The sequence below is a fragment of the Pistacia vera genome, unplaced genomic scaffold (assembly GCF_008641045.1).
Source record: "Pistacia vera cultivar Batoury unplaced genomic scaffold, PisVer_v2 Contig62, whole genome shotgun sequence".
Taxonomy (NCBI): Eukaryota; Viridiplantae; Streptophyta; class Magnoliopsida; order Sapindales; family Anacardiaceae; genus Pistacia; species Pistacia vera.
In genome coordinates, this window is record NW_022196468.1 from 32,138 (window position 1) to 51,569 (window position 19,432).

Genomic DNA, 19,432 nt, shown 5'->3' on the forward strand with positions numbered 1-19,432 from the left:
GAGAATAATAGAATAAAAGGAGTAGATTATTTTTTCAATTGCCAAATAAGGTAAATTCATGGCGTATAATTTACATTTTATAACAACTAACAAGGGCTATTTCAATTTATATATATAGATATCTGTTATAAAACTATGGACAATAATCGAATTAAATATTACTATATTGCTCCAACTCCAAATACAATATCACACCATTAATTCACATTTACAGACACTAACAAATTGCTCTACTAATAGGGGTGACCACTGAGAAGATTTATCCGGTCGTTCACTTCAAGGTTTGGAGAGATTAGTTGAGGTGCACACAAGTTGACCAAGATGTCCCCCGTCACCAAAAAAAAAAAAGACAAATTGCTGAAAAATCTCTAGCATTTACATTTTATCTTAGATATCTATAAAGAGGATAACTGAATTATATAAATTAATTTTAACAAAAATTAAAATCAAATTCGCTTCCAAAACTTGTCTACCCATGAATTTTCCTTCCCTGCAAAACAAAAACAAAATATTGAACTCTAAAAATAAACAACCAAATTACTCAATCTCAAATTGCCAACCTTCTTTCAAAACAAATGATTTCAATTCCTAAAAATTACGCATGAATTTTTAGTAATTTTACGTGAAAGAGTTTTACATTTGCTAGTGTGTTGCCACCCTTTGCGCCGTTGGATTTGGGAAACGCCACCGCCCTTTCACGATGAATCATAGGCTTCTTACGATAAGAATGATCCGGTGGAGGAATTGAAGAGTGTGTCTCTGGTCCTTTATAATCAATCTCATAAACATCTGATTCTGATGTTGAACCCATCTCCATCGACCCACCTTCATTAAAAAACATCACCATATTATATTTATGTATTCCGAAACCATGCAATAAAAGTAACAACACGCACTTCAAATTACCTATTGAAAAGCGAGGCTGAGCGAGGAAGACGAGAAGAAGAAGAAGAAGAAAGAGATTGATGAACGAAGGCTTGAAGTCCATGGAAGAAGAAGCAAATTAGGTTGATGAAATGAGTTTGGGATTGTTTGTTGATTTATTTATAAAAAAAAAAAAAGTTTCATTCATTCACGGAAGAAGCACAGGAGGAGAAGGCAAAGCGAGGATCAGGTTTTTTAGGGAATGAAATTGAAACGGTCATGATCGACACAGCAATAAGTTATGAGGCAAAGATTGAGATAGGTTGAGTTGGAACATTTATGAAGTGTGACCATACTCTGTACCTAAAATAATACCCTTGCTCATTTTCATTCATTTATTTTTTATTATATGGTTTTTATTTTAAATTAAATTTTGTCTGCTGGACAGGACCATGTGTGTATTATTGAAATGTCCTATTGAAGAACTGGGACACACTATTTCCTTACTTGCCTGGCTTTGACTTCACATTCCTCTCTCCTCTTTTCTTTGATATTATTATGAAATAATCACTACAGCAAACTTATATGCATTTATGTCTAGCCAAACGTCGAGACCTAGCATTGGCGTAGTTTTTTTTTTTTTAATGACCGAGGGCGTTCGGGTCGACTTATGTGTACTTCAACTAATCTTTCGGGACTCTGAAACTACTGGTTGGGTAAGAACTTTAGTGGTTATCCCTAGTAGTAATCAAGAAGAGATTCTAACTCAAGACCTTTTGAATAATACACTCAAGAGTCTTTATCGAACCACCCCACCACCTAGAGGTAGTTCATTGGTATAGTTAATACGTCGACGTCTTTAAAACGTTTGTGTATATACACAATAACCCAATATTGGTGGCATCAGGTAGTGGTATTCCTCCAACGCAATAGTTATATTTAGATACTTCTTTGTTAAGTATTCTAAGTGTATTTTTAACCTTTTCTAGAAGTTTAATTTTGTTAATTAACTCGAACTAAATATACATACTAAATTAACTCTTAGAACTATTTGATAGGTGTTTTGATTGTCCTAAACACATACTGAAATGATAATCAATGTGTCAAAAATAGTGTGTTGCTGGAAAATAAATGTATCATAAATGGTAAATTGATGGGCATTTGTGCTATATCGCTGGAGCCTACAAATTGGTTGGCTTGAAAAGCAAGCTTATCATATTATAAAATTAGGATTACACTTCAATTTAAAAGGGTCACTTCATTTTATGTGTTATTCAAGTTTTAAATTGATTCTAAAAAGAATGCCTTGAACATTTTAATGCAAGAATAATAAGCTAATATTAGTATGCTCAAGAACAAGTTGGGATGAATAAACTATAAAGATCATGTAATTAATACATAAGTTAAACTTGGGTATAGGCCAACTTGCTAGTTTCTACTTTCTAGGATTATATCCTTATATCTACTTTCAACAATAATGTATATTACTTTAAATTCAAAAGCTATTCTCATTCTTCAAACCTAGATATGAAGTTTCAATAAGGATGTCAATGGGGCGAGTTGGGGTTGGATATTAAGTTTTTTGTTTTAAAATAAACGATAATAAGACGATTAAATGAATGTTCATTAACTCATCATAGAATTTATATTATTTCTAAAATTTCAGGAGGAATTTTCTATCAAACTTCAAGGGGGTCTAGCAATAAACCTTTAGGGGGCGTTTGGATCATATAATGTTTTATTATAGGAGGGTGTTATATTAACGGAAAGATAGATCACTTTGAAAACTATTGGAAATGTTTAAGAAATGTGTTTGATTGGTTCGAACAAATTGGTGAATAATATGTTTGGTTGGAAGAATAAATGGATGAGTATATTATATAGATTACTAAATTGACATCTTTTTAAATATTAATATAATATTATTTATTATTATTAATTTTTAAATCATTTTTTAACCCTCTATATTTGAAATTTTGCTAAAACACCCCAGTCATATAAAACTTTAATTTATAGCAAAATCACACCACCCCAAGCCACTACCAGCAACCAACCACCACCGTCGGCTACTGCTGGCAATCGATGCAATGGCGTAAGATTGGCCGTATATGGCCGGCCGTGCATCGGCAAAGCCATTTCTGGCCAGATCTATGACATTTTCACGACCAAATATGTGGCCATAAAAAGGAAAAATTTTTGGCTGTGAGACAACCAAATCTATGGCCATTTCACAACCACATTTTTGGACGTGAAACGGCCAGATCTGATCGTTTCTGTGATCCATGGCCGAAAAAGGCATTATCGGCACACGACCGGCTAGATCCCGCCAGTCGTGTGCCATTACGATGACTGACGTTGACGGCCGGTAGTGGTGAGTAATGGCCGATGGTGGTCTTGGGTGGCTAAGGGTATTTTGTTAATTTTTAAACTTTTTTTTGTGACTGGGGTGTTTTAGCTAATTTCTCAAATATAGCGGGGCTAGGTAATTGTTATTTGGTAGACATTTAAGGATAATTGTGTCCGAAATGATATTTAATTAAGTTCAAAACAGGTATAAAAATCAGATTACCAGTTAAAGTTTTAATAACACTCTTGTGAGAGGGTATCGGATTACCCCTTACATTATCAACAGTAAATACTATTTGCAATAAAAGATTCCGATAATATTTTATTATTTACAAACCAAACATCGAAATCTTGTAAAATAAATAAAGATTACCCCGTTATCTTATATGGTCCGATCTAATCACAACCTTAATGAAATGATATAAAGAGTAATAATAGTTTGAAGATTAAGAGAAGTTGAGATTAAAAGTTTTAAATGTGGCATAATAAAGAAGAAATGAATTGAAGGGAATTATTGGTGGGGCTGACTGAGCGGATAGAGATGTTTGAAGGAAAAGTATATTCCAAATATTTAAGTATATTTGAAATATAAAGCAAACAACAAAATAAAAATGTATCACTATTTATTCACATGCCTCCCAACAAACCCAATCAAATTATCAAAAACAAAAAGCATCTGTTTTATATATATTTCCTCATTCTCAAGGCTATCATGCATTCTCAAAGCTTTTTTAATCCTATAAGTACTTTTGATTTTTTTTTTTTTTAGGTTGTTTGGTTGCATTTGAAAAGTGTTTATATGATTATAAAAAAATCTATTCTATGGCTTCTAGGAGAAGCACAAAATTTGAGCTTATTAAAAATATTGAAATGTCAAAAATATCCCTGTTCAATCTTTTAATTTTTTCTTAGTCTATTCTTGTATATTAAAACCGATAAATTAATATTAGAAAGTTCTTTTACATTTCCTAGTCAAACAACTAACAAAACTTTCATAAAAACTCTACTCTAATAAGCTTTTCTTCCTTAAGCTCGACTCAAAGAAGTCGTATCAAACATACCCTAAATATACAAACTAATGTATACAAACCAACGTGGTAATGCTCTTTCAATAACACGTCACATATTTATATTTATAAGCATTTAATGAGTTGACGTTTTAAATGCATTCACCCATTCGCCTCATGAAACATTAGTTTGTATGGAAGAGTTTCTATACCTAGTATTATTTATTATAAATTTATGAGTTAATTACACTAACCTCTCCTGAAGTTTCGATGCCTAGTATTATTTCATTAGTTTGTATGGAAGAGTTTCGATATTACACTCCACTCTAATAACTTCTATTAGGACTCCATTAACAGTGGGGGTAACTGTATAGTTTTTATATTTGAGTGGGGTGTAAGGGAGCTTAATAATAACAGAAGATATTATTTAATAAACTCAAAAGAGAAAGAGGCAACAAACATGAAATTTATGTAAGTTATTTTATAATAAAATTATTTATACCTAATCTAATCTAATCACTCAATCAACTTATGCCATTATAATTTATTATTATTAACATGCTTTATTTTATTGATTAGAGCCCATTACTTGACTTGAAGAATGTAATAATTTAAATAAAACTAATGGGACCAAAACCTTGTCAATTATGGTTTCATTTCTTGAAAGTAAATTGTATAAGGCCAAAAACTTCACATTTCTAGATTTAAAAACTATAAGACAAAAGAGTGTGTAAATGACAGAATATGATTGCCACTACATTTTTTTATATTTTTTCAATTAATTTGGTTGTGACAAGAAAGAAAACAAGAACAAATATGGAGAATCCAAAGAATGGAGGGATTAAGTGAAACGTTTTTTATTTTTTTGAAATTCATTAAAAAAACCTTCTATTTAATTAAAATTTTGATTTTTTGATATCTTTTTCTTTTTATGTATCTTTTAAGTGAGGTGGAGTCATGGGCACACATATAAAGAGATCAGTGGGGGCTGTTGATCCCACTCATTTTTTTTTTTTAATTTAATGTATCTTGTATTTTCCTTATTTTTTAACTTTTATAGAATTAATTTACTTTTCAAAATAACCCCATTCATGTAAAAATAGAACCAATTTTTTTTTTTTTATTGCTTATTAAACCAATAAGGTTTCGTTTGTTTAAGATGATAAATCTTTTACTACTTAAATATATTTTATTACAAGTAAAAAAAAAAAAAAAAAAAGGTAAATAGAATATTTTTTGTGTCTTTTAATATTTTATTTTGAACATATCTTCTCTGACATTAAAGCGTAGGTCCGTCTCTAGGCACAACTGATATGACAATTGACGTGGAGAGAACAAAACTCTTCTCAAGAAGGTGGCGAACATATCGTGACTGTTGTTTGGCCGTTGTTAACACCAAATTTGACCGTAGATCTGACTATTTTCGATCAGATCCATGATTGATTTGATTTGAAAAAGGTTAAATCAACGCACGATCGACCGCTGATTGTGTACTATTTTAAAAACTTCCGGTTACCGTTCAGCGGTGTTGGCGAACCACCAATAGTTGTTGGATGAGTAGGAGTGTTTTTATTAATTTATAAACCTTTATTATAAGGGGTGTTTAATTAAATTAACAAATATAAGGAGTTAAAAAATAAATACTTTCAAAAAATATTTTCCAACAATATAACAAACATATTTTCAAAATCTTATCCTATTTGATTAAATCATATTCGGAATAGAATACTATTCTAAAAACTTAAACAAACAAACAGAGCTCCTAACTTGTGATTGTCACATAATGTGCCTTTCGATTATCGCTTTTGATTAGATGGAATTGCTATATACCCAGTGGCGGAGCCATGATTTTTGTCGAGGGGGGGCCTCCGTGGCTCGGCCATTATTTGCCAAATAATTAGTGAAAACTTTAAAAAATCACCAAACCTTAACAAAAAAAAAAAAAAAATACAATATTAAGAACCTGAGAAAAAAGAATATACATTAACACAATATTTTCTTACTTGAATAAATCTATGAGAAGCAAAATTTGAGTAAAAGTGTTGAGTAAACCTTGCACAAAACCTTCTTTTAATATTTTTATTTTTAACTTTCAAATATAATAATATAAATTTTCATAGCGTTGTTCAAACATAACCTAATTAAACTAAAGTTAACCAAAACTTAAACCAAGTCAACGTTACGTTGACTTTTAATATGAATTAATAAAAGAGGTGAATTTTTTTTAGTATAAACATAGATAGTAACTCAAATTTCTTTAATAATTTTAAACAACTGAACAGTGACGTTTAAAATATAGAAAAGTGGTGGGTGAAGGATGGAGAATAACGTCCTTTAAAATATTGTTAAAGTTTTAATTTGAGAAAGCAAGTTCATTCTTAGACAAAAAATACAAAAAAAACTCACAAGATTAATATATTTTTCTCTCAAATTAGAATAAAAACCTCAAAAAGAAAAAAAATGATTCAATCCTTAAATAAACTAAATTAAAATGAATAATACACATACCTAAAATCTATAAAACAGAAAATGGAGCTAATTATGACACCTTGAGTAGCGAAAATTTAACAATTTCAGTATTAAAAAATTTTAAAAGAGAATAACATGAGAAAGAGAAAGAGAGAGTAAAGAATTTATGGATAAAATCATAAAAAAACAGGTAAAGCTGTGTAGAAAAACACTGGAGAGAATTTTAAACTTTTAATATAATATGAGCTTGGAATATATATATATTAATAACAAATTTTTTTGTAGACATAGATATACAATATGTATAATAATTTTTATTTTTTAAAAATTTGAAGGTGCGTCTGGATATATATGTTAATTAACAATTTTTTATGGCATGTATATTAATAAATTTTTTTTCAAATATGTGGGTAGGCCTCAAAGGGGCTGAATCCGCCCCTGTATATACCCATATGGCTTCGAATTAATGTTGAGTTTGGTCCAACATTAGCAGCTATGGCATGGTGTGATCTGGATAAGGCTGGATGGGAATGGGTATTGCCTTCTGCATATCAGTAGCTGCATCCAGGATGCTACCACCTGCATGAATGCTTTTTAATTGTTGATTGGAGACATTAACTTCAATGTCCCTTCGAAATTCACATGAAATTATTGACTCACAATAGTGCTTGAAGAGAGAGAGGAAACTTCAGTTTCCCATACCTTGATTGTGTCAGAAGAATTTATTCACATATTCTTGAAGATGTGCACGCATCAATTTAGGGCATCAAAAAGAATAGATTCTGAATGAACCTATACATTCATATCACTTCCATATACAGCGAATAGATGGATAGTCCTGATGCCGGATTTTGAGAAGGTTACCAAATCCAGCCAAACAGTAAATGCAGGTGCTGGGTACATAAACATTTTCAGGGCAAAATAATGATAACTGGGCAGGACCCAGATGAAGAAGATGGTGGAGGTTTTTGTATTTTTGTATTCATATGATGCAACATTTTCTCAATGGATTGCAGCCATCTTTTGGGAGGTTTGGTCCATATTTCTAACAATATTCTCAATCATATTCTCCAAATATTGTTTGAAACATCATATGAGAAATATTACTATATTTTTTTAATTACTTCAGACCCCTTAAGTTTATTAATTTCATAAATACCCCCAAAAAAAGTTTAAAAATTAACAAAAACACTCCCACCGACCCATACTTGTCAGATTCCAGCAACCACCATCGGTGGTAGCTGGAATCTGTCACAACAGCCTATACCATGATCGGAACTAGCCGGTAATTCATTGATTTGAAGGCCAAAGAAATGGTCGTCGTTGACCGACAACAACGGCCATATCTTTGGCCATCATTGACGGCCAAATATGGACTTTTGCGACCGTTGATGGCCACATCTAGCCTTTTCCGGCCAGATCCGTGGTGGATTTGACCGGAAAAGGCCATATCAATGCCATACCCACTAGATCCGACCAGTATGTGTCGTTACGCAATTTTTCGACTAGATTCCGACGGTGGTGGCCGGAATCTGGCACTGCGGGTGGTGAGGGTGTTTTTTTTATTTTACAAAAATTTTATATATTGGGTGTTTAGTTAAATTAGCAAACCTAGGGGGGTTTTTTTTATAAATTTTTAAATTTTACCTCGTAATACCCCCTTATTCAACTACCTATATTATTCCCAAAATTCTATACAAAATAATAAAACAAACGGACCCTTTAATATCCAGCTTGTTAGAGAATGTGAATTTATTGGTTGAACTAACTCGTGAAGGAACAGTACAAATATAAGGGCGTTTTATTATTTTTGAAAAAGTTGAGTTGGGTTATTACTTATTATTACGAAGTTATGATTTGAATTTGAAAATTTGTTTGGTAAAATTGCTTTTCAATCCCTTATATTTATTAATTTAGTTAAGCACCCCTTACAATAAAAGTTTTAAAATTAAAAAAAACACCTCCACCCATCCATTAAATGCCCGGCTGCCGTAAATATATGGATAAGTGGGGGTGTTTTTGTCAATTTATTAACTTTTATTATTGGGAGTGTTTAGTTAAATTAACAAACCTAAAGGTTAAAAAAATCTAAATATTTTAAGTTAAGTAAGATAAAATTTGATTTTGAAAATAGTTAAACAAATATATATTTTGAATATGATAGGATAGGAATAATAAAACAAAACACCCTCGACATTTTCTGGTTTACAAGTTCTATTTCTTATCATTTCAAATTTGGTGTCTTTATTTTGTGCTCAGTATTTTTCGCATTTAACATGCTGATGAGAAACCTTAAAGATTAGTGGATGTAATCATGTACAGCGGCCCAATATTAGAAAGTGGCATAAAAATGGAGAAGGAAGGAGAAGAAGATGAGACATAAAGTTCATCATCATTTTTATGAGGAAATTAAATTTTTTTTTGTGATATGGAAACGAATCCCATGTTCTGTGGATGTGATAATGTCCTGTTCTCTAATTTTCCATTGAAATGTTTGACAATAAAGCTTTAGGGAAATGGGGTGGCCAAGTTGCTTATAATTGCTTCATGACTATCCCCATAGAGGTCCAATAATGGATTAGTGATCTGTGAAAACATTGGACTGCAGCTGGTAGAACACATAAAAGTTTTGCAGCTGCAGAAAGCTGTGAATTTTGTTTCCTTTTACTTCTTTTGGTTGTTTTTTATTGGCTGCATCAATGAAAATTGCCAAATCCAATATCCAAATGCATTGACATTGCTGCATTTTCTGCTCTACTGAGACATGCACTGAACTTATGAACTCTGCAATAAGCTTTCCAATCTAGTGGCAGACAGTCGGTACCAAACATAATCTCTGCAATATTATGCTTTTGGGGTCTTTTTTTCGTTTTTTGTTTTTGTTTTTGAACTAGTGAAACAAAGAAATTAACTCAATTATTTTTCCCCTACCTGCTACGTTTTGGATGCACCAATGGGCGTTTAACCTTCTCTTTTGAGACACTGGGGGAATTGTTTTGATCACATATTTTCTGTTGTCAAAATGATGTATTATTTCAGGTTTTAATTCATCATAACGAAAGAATGAAAGAGTACATTTCATTTGACAAGAAATCAATGAATGCCATAACCCGCCAAGTACTGATATGAGTTGCCATTTCTCCTATTAGCAGATCATAATTGGTACCCCACAGCAGATCTCTGATCTACTTTATTGTTTGGAGTTATACTTCAAATAATTTATAAAGACACAATCAGTCAACAATTTTACAGTTCTTTTACAAGAACTTTATGAGATATAAAAGATAATCAAGGCTAAATTAAATCACAATGAAAAAAGCCAAGATTGAGTATGGCCAAATTATGCTCTGATATTATGGGGTTGACAGTAACAGCCAACTGCAGAAAAAAGAGTATTGCAATATATCTGTCCAAAAGAGGCTTTCAATCTGATAATCTTAACCCAGATTTTCTTTTTTCTTTTGCCGGAAACAAGAAGTTTCAATCCAACTAGAATCTTCATCCTCATGTTTCTTATCCAGAAAGTACTGATAAAAGAGTTAGGTTTCTTAATAAAAATGGTCTTTTCAAACTTTAATGAGGTCAATTAGCAATCACAAAACAAAACGTGAGATGCACATGATTGCAGATTCTTTTGACTATCATTTAAGCAATTGATCTTGATAGGTTAAATAATACGAGGTCCCAGCTGCATCTCGAAAACAAGAATAAAGAAAAAGGCAAACAAAGCCTATAGGCTGCTATAGAGATACTCCGACTTCATTCACTATAAACAACGTCTACTAAAAATTTTCTAGGCTACTTGAGCAGATAAAAATAAGAAGTGGGTCACCTCAAGAAGATATTGTATAAACTTTCTAGCAAGAGAAAAAGTTGGTCAGAGTATCCAAAGATGAACGGATAAATAAATAAAAATAAAAGTGCCATAACTCAAAGAACCCATAAAGCAAAATAAACAGTATAGTAAAAAGGATGAAAAACAGTAAAACCAAAACAACAAAAACAAAACAAAAATTTGACAGCACAAGAAGACTAATAAATACAAGTGCCCATGAGCAGTGGCTGGCAGTGTACAAAATTTCATTGTTTTGTACACTGCCAGCCACTGCTCCATCTTTATGGCTATTTTATATTTTACCATAGAGCCATAGAGATTATCTGTACAGCTCCAGAGATGAAAATACAGAGTAATCAAATACAAAACAATACAATACAAAACAAAAAAAGAAAAACTATATTCAGTTAAGTTGCCAAAAAATCCAAACATATAGAAAAGAAATTGAGTAAAAACAAATTAAAATTTAATTAATTAACTAATTCATGAGAAACCCAACCTTCTTTTCTTTAAAAAAATCATATCTGGGTCCAGCCTCTCTCCGGTTCTCGCCGGTTCGGATTTACACCTAGTGAGTATCAAAGGGTGTACAGTTACCATTTCCTCTGTTTTCACTTCTTCAGATTTCATAAACCTTTCTCTAATTTTATTAATTGGAGCATCAAATTCTTTGCAAACTCCCAACTTTTCCTGAGTTTCTGGATCCATTCTCGATTCTTGATCCGAATCTCTGCAAATGGACTCTCTTCCCGATGTGGGATTCTCGTCTCCTCTGTTTTGTGACTCTGTTTTTGTTGTTGTTCTTGCCTCTTCTTGCTCTGTTTCTTCACTCGCTAATGGCGACCCCCAAAATCTACTGGCTAACGATGATGACCTGTACGGTGCAGATCTACACCTTGTTAACAACAAAGCGTTTCTTGGCGGTGAAGAAGAAGTTGACACGAACACTTTAGCTTCTTCTTCTTCTTCTTCTTCAGCTTCTTCTTGAACAAAACCTTCACTTTTACTGCCAAATTTCGATTCTGTTTTCGACGATTCTTCTCTAATTTTACTTTTACTTCGGAAACTCATTCGACAGAACATTACCCACTTGCGCCAAACGGGTCTCAATGACTTGGGCTTAACTTTCCCATCGAAATGGCGGCAAAAGAAGGCTTTTTTTATCCACTTACACCGGCGTTTAGTCGTCGGGGCTCCGGTTCGTTTCCCGGGTTGTTTTGACCGTCTGACCCGGACCTGTCCCATGCATGTGACCTTCGGCGAAGTGGGTTCTTGAGTTTCAATGGCGGCAGTCTTCCTTCGGAGCACAAACATTGGACTTGAACGTGACCTCCCTCTGCTTCTGCTCCCAACATTGCTTCTCAAGAACCGCATCAACGGTGGCGGATACTTCTCAGCCCGACCCGGACTCGACATGGGCTTTGTCAAGACCTTCATCTTTTATTAATCTCGCTCCTCTCGCTTGTCTTTCTGGGTAGTTTTATTTTGTTCTTTGTTTTGCAGAGAAATGAAGAAGAAGAAGTAGTTATGGGGTCACCCCTTTGTTGTAGTTGTTTTTTTGTTTTGTTTCGCTTTTATTTGTTTTTGTTTCTGCGTTTCAGTGACTGGTTTATTTTATCTTCGCACGGATGGGTGAATCCTTTGTCAAGATTTTTCTATTCAAAACTCTTGTAGGGTTGTGTTTGGCTTGGCCTGTCCAGTTTTTATTTTTTCTTAAGCAACATGCGTATCATAACTAAACAGTGCATTTGGAGCAACCACAGCCGTCTGATATTTTTTGGGTTTTAGTTGGACTGTCACTGCATGTGTTTCAATTTGAGGCCTTCTATCTTTTATTATATGATTGAAAAATAATGAAATATTGTATATTCTATGATTCTGTGCTCACAAATTTTCATAAAAATATTTGATTTTTAATGAGTTTAAATAAAGGAGGGAAAGGTTGTTTACAAGATGATTGTTTTACTGAAATCAAGTAACATTCATTTATTTAATTCATAGAAATCAAAGCTAATTATTATTTGAAAATTCAAATGAACCCACCTTGTCATTTTGGTTGTGGGGACGACGGCCATCAACTAGTTGTTGTTCACTGTTAAGGCTTTGAATTGATTAAACAAGAAAAAGAAAGGTCATAAAAAAATCTTAACTTAAAACTTGGGATTTCCAAGTGTTTCAATTCTCTCTCAAAATATAAATAGTTTTTTTTTTTTTGTTTAATGACTGGGGGTGTCCGGACTAGTTTACATGCACCTCAGCTAATCACTCGGGACTTTAAAACTACCGGCTAAGCAAAAGTTCTAATGGCCACCATTTTAGTAATTGTGAGAATTTGAACTTGAGAAACTATGTTAGATCCTCCTCTTACTCTTCTACCCTCAAGGGGACTCGAATTTAGGAGACCATATTAGATCCTTCTCTTACTCTTTTACCATTAAAGGAACTCGAACTTAGGAAACCATATTAAATCCTCATTTGTTCTTTTCCCATCAAATGGTTACTCATAGTTGCTTTACAGAATGAATACATAAGTAAAAAATTAATGATATCAACAACTTTTTTCTTTACCTAATTTGGGCAAGTAAACTCAAGTGAATCAACAGCTAAATTCATACTTGAAGCAAATTTCTGAAACATAAAACAATTGTCTTGAACAATAAGAAAAGAATACAGAAATCATTCGATCAGTACTTGCCTTAATTAACCTGCTGTTAGATCCTTAGTCTTGAAACAATGAAATTAACCCACCTAACTTTGAGTCAACTGTAGATTTTCCCATAATCATGGTGCAAGAAACTGATCTAGTTTTGAGTCAAGTTGAGGCTTTTCCTTCAGCAAAATCAGGTTATATGTTGCTATGTTCGATCTTTGAGATAAGGAGACATCACCATTTTTGACTTCTCATTACAACATTCTCTCTTTTGGTATGAAGCAACATAGGCTGCAGCTTACCATTAGCACTAAAGCTTGTTTCAAAGTAAGAAGAAATGACTTTTGTATATCATAAGATCAACCCATCAAGAAGAAATTTATATCTATACTATTAGACTTCTGTGAAACCAAAAACAAACATGCACTGTCAAGTTCAAACTTCAAAGTAAACAATTTTCTACTTAATTGGACCGGGATTTGACACAAGCTTTTCTTAACTCATTTGACATTCATAACAAGCCCTTTCCTCTGATACATAATTCTGTGAAGTTTCTCAGCTTTTTGGACTTTTAACAGAAGGGTTCAAGGAGCTATCATTTCTTGAACTTTCATGGGTAAAATTATGCAGAAATAGGACTGCATTTGCATCCTCATCATAGGATGAGAAAAAAAAAATAAAAGCAATCTTTTTTCCACAACTCTCATCATCGTGGCTCCACCCAACTTAAAACTCGTGTCTGTATAAGTACCGACCACATCCTTTTCCAACATTATCCCCACAGATTCATATCAATACAAGAACTGTTCACAATTTATTTTGGTAATTTCCCTCAATACCAAGGGACTAATAAGTAATATCATTTCACAACAAGAGAACAAAAAGTCAACTAAAATATCAGGGGGCTTTGCTGGCACTCATAAAAGAGCTTGACTATGAAGCAATCAGACCAGCTAAGTCAAATAGTCAATCAGAAATCAGAATCGCTGGGTCTACAGAGTCCACCGCCGGACACTAGGAATATAAATGAAAAAAAAAAATCATAACTAATTTAATGAGTAGACAAGCAATGTGCATTTAAGGGGACTTGTAATATTTACTGACGGAGTAAGCGACTTTTTCCACACCCAAGGGTTGCCTTAATGACAGTTTCTAAATAAAATTTTAAAATATCACTTTCTCACCCAAAGATTATATTCTATTAATATTCAAAATACATCTTAATTTTTCAACTGCCGTTCAAAGAGTTACTAGAAACTAGGATAAAAAATGTTTCATAAAATGGAGGATGATCGATCAAATGATAGTGATCAATTTAATATTCGCCGCCAAAAATAAGTTGGTCGAATACCCTAAATTTACGGTGGCTGATAATCATTGAAAAATCAAATGCCAAAATAAAAGAGATTTTATAGAGGAGAGACTGGAGGTTATGATGGTGGTGACGGAGAAAATTTTTGCCGTCGGAATTGGCTATAGGTATTACTGGAATATAAACTTTGAATGAGAAAATGATATTTTGAAATTTTTTGGGTAGGAAAGTGTTGTTAAGGCAAACCTTGGGTAGGAAAAAGCCCTTTACTCTTCCTGATGTGGGCATCCATGGCATTTATCTGGAGGCATTTTATGATTGCATACTAAATTACATTCTCACCCTGGAGATATAATGTCATTCTACATTTATAATTACATTCTCAGCCTCCATATATAATGTTCATTCTACATAATAACAAGATTCAGTTTCAATATGTCTTTTCATCCCAACCACCTGCCTTGATTCAAATTCTACCTCATTATTGCAGTTCCATTCATTTCTACACTCCTGCTCCTCTTGTGCCTCAGCTTCATCATCTGAAACCAAAAAAAAAAAAAAAGAAGAAGAAATTAGTATGTAAAAATTACAATAATTTAGCATTATGCACAGACTCCAGTAGTTGCAGCCAAAAAAAATAAAAAATAAAAAAAATTAAGAGCAACACTAAGGGAGAAAGTCTTCTTTACAATAGTTAAATGACACCCAAATAATCATGAAACGTATGTCACACACGGATATAACATCTCATAGCCGGTTGGTTGTATTGGTAAATGGTGTAGGGAAACTTTTTCTGGGTTGAGGAGGTGATCAATCCTACCTGGGACAGTTGAGAGAGAGAATTTGGTCAGGCGTCTAACACAGTCCTTCAGTGTCTGAAGTTCAGCTTCCTTCTCATGAAGTTTGCATTGAGCCACGTGCAATTCAGATTCCAGGCCCACGATTTGGTTTCCCTGCTGTTCAATGAGCAAACGGGACAGTTTCTGATCCAGTTCAGATGGTGATACTCCTTGAGTTTGGAAACAATCAGAACTCTGCCCCTGCAGTTCATGTAACCCTTTAGTTGAAATCCTAGTCTGCAGAAAAATTGCTATAGTTAATGTGAGACAATTTGGTAATGTCAATGGAAAAATAGTTGTTAGAATTGATCAGAGCAAAGGCAATCCGGGGCAAATTATTGGCCCTGTCCATCAACATTTGCCATATAGTTGGTGCATCTAGTCCTTCTCTAACAACCATACACATGGAATAATCATAGAACTCATAATCTGGTTACAATTGTTACATTTCTCTGCCTTTTTCTTTTCTATCTACCAATAATGATGTCAACAATCCTACTTCTAATCACATTCGGAAAGTGTGAACCCAATATTATATGATGATAGGTATACAGAATATAGTATACACTAACTAGTACTAGTGTAAATAGATAACTCAGATCCATATGGATCAGACAAAATATAAAAAGTGATAATATTTCCACTAATCTCATCTATACATAACTCAAATCTTAATAGGAGTAGGAAAAATGCGCCAGCACGAGGGGCAGGCAAACATTCGAGTGGTAAATACAATTTACATCTACAGGAAGTATCCAGATATACTAGAAAAAACTTACCTCTTGCATGTTCACTTTCATGTCTTCATGGCAAGAAGCTTCTGGGATGCACCAAGGTAATTTCTGAAGTTCAGACTCAAGTTCTGCTTCCAGTTGGTCCATTTCCCGCACCTCTGGATCTCGATCATCAGTAAGAATACTACTTCCACATTCACCATCATCAACTGAAGGAAAACCAAACACCTTAATATCATTAGCATCTCTGCTCTCAGTACCTGACTTATCGAACACTTTCTGAGTGTGCTTGCTGCTTGTGTTCTCTGAGATTGCAGCTGATTCATTTTCAGAACTCAAACCTTCCACTCTGCGTGATGATTTTCTTCTACTTAGCTCAGATTTTAATTCCTGGACAACTTTGGCAGTCTCATCCATTGCTATGTTCAGCTTAGTTATCTCAGATTTCCCAGCTGACATCATGTACATGATTCCGACACCAAGTCCCCAATTAAACGAAGAGCTATCTGAAAGTATAGCATGACAAATTACAATGATAACCAAAAATTACACAAATACATTAAGTATATCTAACAACGGACAAAAAATTAAAGACCATTCCATTTATTAACTCCAAATTACCAAACTGAAATCAGCACCAGTCACTGAAACCGTAAACAAGTATTTCTTATTAGATAATAAAAATGGTGACAGCTATCAATTTTTTTTCAATATTTTTGGAATTTGTAAGACTCAGGAGGAAAGCATCATATGCTTATTACTAGTCAGGCTGTTTTCATTTAACACGAACTTTTTCAGTTGAAATACTATCTAGCATCACAAAACCATCAAAACTAATGATTATGATCTTAAATTAGGCCATTTGATGACACCAAACAATAAGGGCTGAACTATTATGATCAAGTATGTTTCTTTTTACAACCATAATTCTTATTACGAAAGGTTCTTTGTCCAGAAAAAAATATGATAAGGTTAAAATCTATGACAATGTTAGAGTCTATGCTGAGATAAAATTAACAAATAAATGACCTAATATTAAAAGTAATTCCAACAATCTTATGGATGAAATTTGAATTCTCCAACAATCTAACCAGATGTGACTTTGAAGAACAAATGTGAGATAATGGAGATAACTGCTTCCTTATGAGGTCAGAAACAATGACCCAGTATATCAATACATACATAAAAATTTTCTTCATGAAAAATTAATCAAACATAATATAAGAATGAATACATCAAAAGTTCACATTATTAAGATCAATATTTCAGGTTTTAATTATTATCAATGGTTTGAAAGATGTTTTATTTGTATAAGAACAAGAACACCTTTCCAATCAAACTTTCACTTGAGGGACCTCCATGTCTAAACTAAGACAGATGGAAATGGCCATAGGTATCATCTTTTTTAATATTATCTATAAAGAGTCGTTCTTTATAACTTTTTCATTTTAGAAGTCAAGAATTTCTTTGAGACAAGCATTATTACCTATATTCTTAAATTTAACCATAAACTATGAACTCCTCATGAAACTTTGGCCCATCTCCCAAAAGTTTTCAATTATTATATATATGGGTGTGATATACACAGTTAGAACCACCATGAAATGTTTAAATTGGCTTTCTCTCGGCAACTTATAGCAAAGATGTCATTGCTTCACATATTAAACTAATATTACGACATTTAAAGCTATAAATCTCAGAGCAAGAGCCATTTTTTATACATGGGAAGCCTAAGATTTTGCTTGGTAACAGGGGAAAATTAAAAGAAAAGACCATTAATACTCTGTTGGTAAATAATATAACTTTTTCAGTTCTCAATGAAAAGATATAAAATGATCTACACTAAAAATCTATCAAATTTTACACTTTTCTCAGCAACCAAACCAAAAGAAAAAAAAAAAAAAAAATCTAACCTTTAGTAGAACAAGATCCATTCTTGGTAGTCCTCCCCTTCTTCAAGCAAACAGCAACTCTCCTTTTACTTACATCAACACCGCCAGATCTTTTCTCATTCTCTATATTCTTCTTAGCCCTCCCTCCGCCTTTCTTCTTAACGTTTTTTGACTCACTTCGACACCCGCTTTTGCCCCCAGACTCCGAGCTCGAAAACCTAAAGATCCCTTCTTCTTTCTCGCGATTACTCTCATACCCACATACATTTCCACCACTTGCCACCGCAGGCGACTGATATTTCACATCATCATCAAAAGGGTTCGTTTGTTTTTCATTTTGATCATCTTCTTTGCAAGTTTTGGCGCTAGGGCTGAACAGATGTTTAGCCAAAAGGCCGGTGGATCCTGCAGCTGCTGCTGCAGCCAATAGAAGTTGCCACATTTAGTTATTGAGATCAAAAAATGAGAAAACTTTGGGAGTTTGGTGAGTGAAAGAATTGTGGAAGTGGACACTGTTGAAGAGTGAGACACTGAGACTACATTAAAGAGTACGTGGGAGAGAGTGAAGAGCGTTAGGTAGAAGAAAGAGGCAGCCACCTTTCCATAATTTTAATTTTGGGTTTTAGTTTTGTTGTCAGATATGGTTAGTACAGGTCACATGTTTCCCGCTTTGCTTCAATTTCCAATTTGGAAAATTTACTGCCATGAATGGATGAATGGTCTTTGGCTCTATCTGGGATTTTTCCTTGTGGATTGTCAACGTCACGTGCTTGTCGATTCACCGGCCGAGCTTCACTGGAAATTTAATCTTGAATTTCTCTCCATTATTATTATCACCAGTATTTGCCTGAGTTCCCTCTTGTTTTTGTTTCTTTTGTATTCAATCTCGTAAAAAATTGTAACACTTTATACTTATCATTTTCATTTCTAAATAATATATATTTTTTATATATGATTTTGACACTAACGACTCATACGTGTAAAGTGTTAAGCTGTTCTTAGAAATTACATGTGAATTATTATAATCAGATACAAAACTAAATAATAAATGAGAGATATGATTTTTAAAGTGGTTCGGATGCTTAAAGTGAAGTATACGTCCACTGTTTCTTTTATTCATGAGAGATTACAAGAGGTCACGTAAAGCGAATAACGAACAAATATACAATAATTAATTAGTCAAAGAGAATATCAAGTTAGTCTCTTTCTCGTAAGTTATCTTTGCTTTGAAAATAAATATTACAATCAGAATGAGGGTTCAGTATCAGAATCCCCAAAATGAGAGGGTGAGTCATTTGTTTATAGTAAAGGAATTCAAGATAATGATTATAAATCTGCAAGTGGATAGGTGTCGTGCAAGTCCTTTATTGCCTCCCATTGGCTAATAACTTAGGAAATATCCTCAAATTATCTAGGCCTTGGATATGTGTGCGGTCCTCGGTCACTCATAGGCAAAACCTGAATCTGGTTAGTTGGTGATAGCC

The 19,432-nt window shown here is 33.3% G+C and overlaps 3 protein-coding genes across 4 annotated transcripts; all 3 read right to left on the reverse strand.

Moving 5' to 3' along the window:
* Positions 1-366: 366 nt before the first annotated feature.
* Positions 367-1,203, reverse strand: LOC116110881. Its single transcript, XM_031397095.1, has 3 exons — positions 907-1,203; positions 638-825; positions 367-490 (listed from the first exon to the last, which is right to left on the reverse strand). Exons 1-3 carry the CDS (start codon positions 986-988, stop codon positions 470-472), a joined length of 291 nt encoding a protein of 96 aa, XP_031252955.1. The 5' UTR covers positions 989-1,203; the 3' UTR covers positions 367-469.
* Positions 1,204-10,763: 9,560 nt separating this feature from the next.
* Positions 10,764-12,186, reverse strand: LOC116110914. The gene has a single exon (XM_031397132.1). The coding sequence runs from the start codon at positions 11,956-11,958 to the stop codon at positions 11,005-11,007; it is 954 nt and encodes a 317-aa protein (XP_031252992.1). The 5' UTR covers positions 11,959-12,186; the 3' UTR covers positions 10,764-11,004.
* A 2,565-nt stretch (positions 12,187-14,751) lies between these two features.
* Positions 14,752-18,797, reverse strand: LOC116110920. Of its 2 annotated transcripts, none has more exons than XM_031397140.1 (4): positions 17,970-18,797; positions 16,102-16,562; positions 15,304-15,523; positions 14,752-15,022 (listed from the first exon to the last, which is right to left on the reverse strand). In XM_031397140.1, exons 1-4 carry the CDS (start codon positions 18,388-18,390, stop codon positions 14,886-14,888), a joined length of 1,239 nt encoding a protein of 412 aa, XP_031253000.1. In that variant the 5' UTR covers positions 18,391-18,797; the 3' UTR covers positions 14,752-14,885. The 2 variants fall into 2 exon arrangements, with proteins under 2 accessions (XP_031253000.1, XP_031252999.1); XM_031397139.1 differs by having other exon boundaries at positions 15,304-15,559.
* Positions 18,798-19,432: the final 635 nt, after the last annotated feature.

Bases quoted from the DNA above. Each gene is read 5' to 3' on its own strand.
- LOC116110920 (XM_031397139.1), bottom strand. From the start codon at position 18,390: ATGTGGCAACTTCTATTGGCTGCAGCAGCAGCTGCAGGATCCACCGGC. The intron at 15,560-16,101 runs GTAAGTTTTTTC...ATTTTTCTGCAG, and splicing joins TGAAAGTGAACATGCAAGAG to ACTAGGATTTCAACTAAAGG. The intron at 15,023-15,303 runs GTAGGATTGATC...TTTTGGTTTCAG, and splicing joins CTCTCTCTCAACTGTCCCAG to ATGATGAAGCTGAGGCACAA.
- LOC116110914 (XM_031397132.1), bottom strand. From the start codon at position 11,958: ATGAAGGTCTTGACAAAGCCCATGTCGAGTCCGGGTCGGGCTGAGAAG.
- LOC116110881 (XM_031397095.1), bottom strand. From the start codon at position 988: ATGGACTTCAAGCCTTCGTTCATCAATCTCTTTCTTCTTCTTCTTCTT. The intron at 826-906 runs GTAATTTGAAGT...TTTTTAATGAAG, and splicing joins TCAGCCTCGCTTTTCAATAG to GTGGGTCGATGGAGATGGGT. The intron at 491-637 runs GTAAAACTCTTT...TTTGTTTTGCAG, and splicing joins GTGGCAACACACTAGCAAAT to GGAAGGAAAATTCATGGGTA.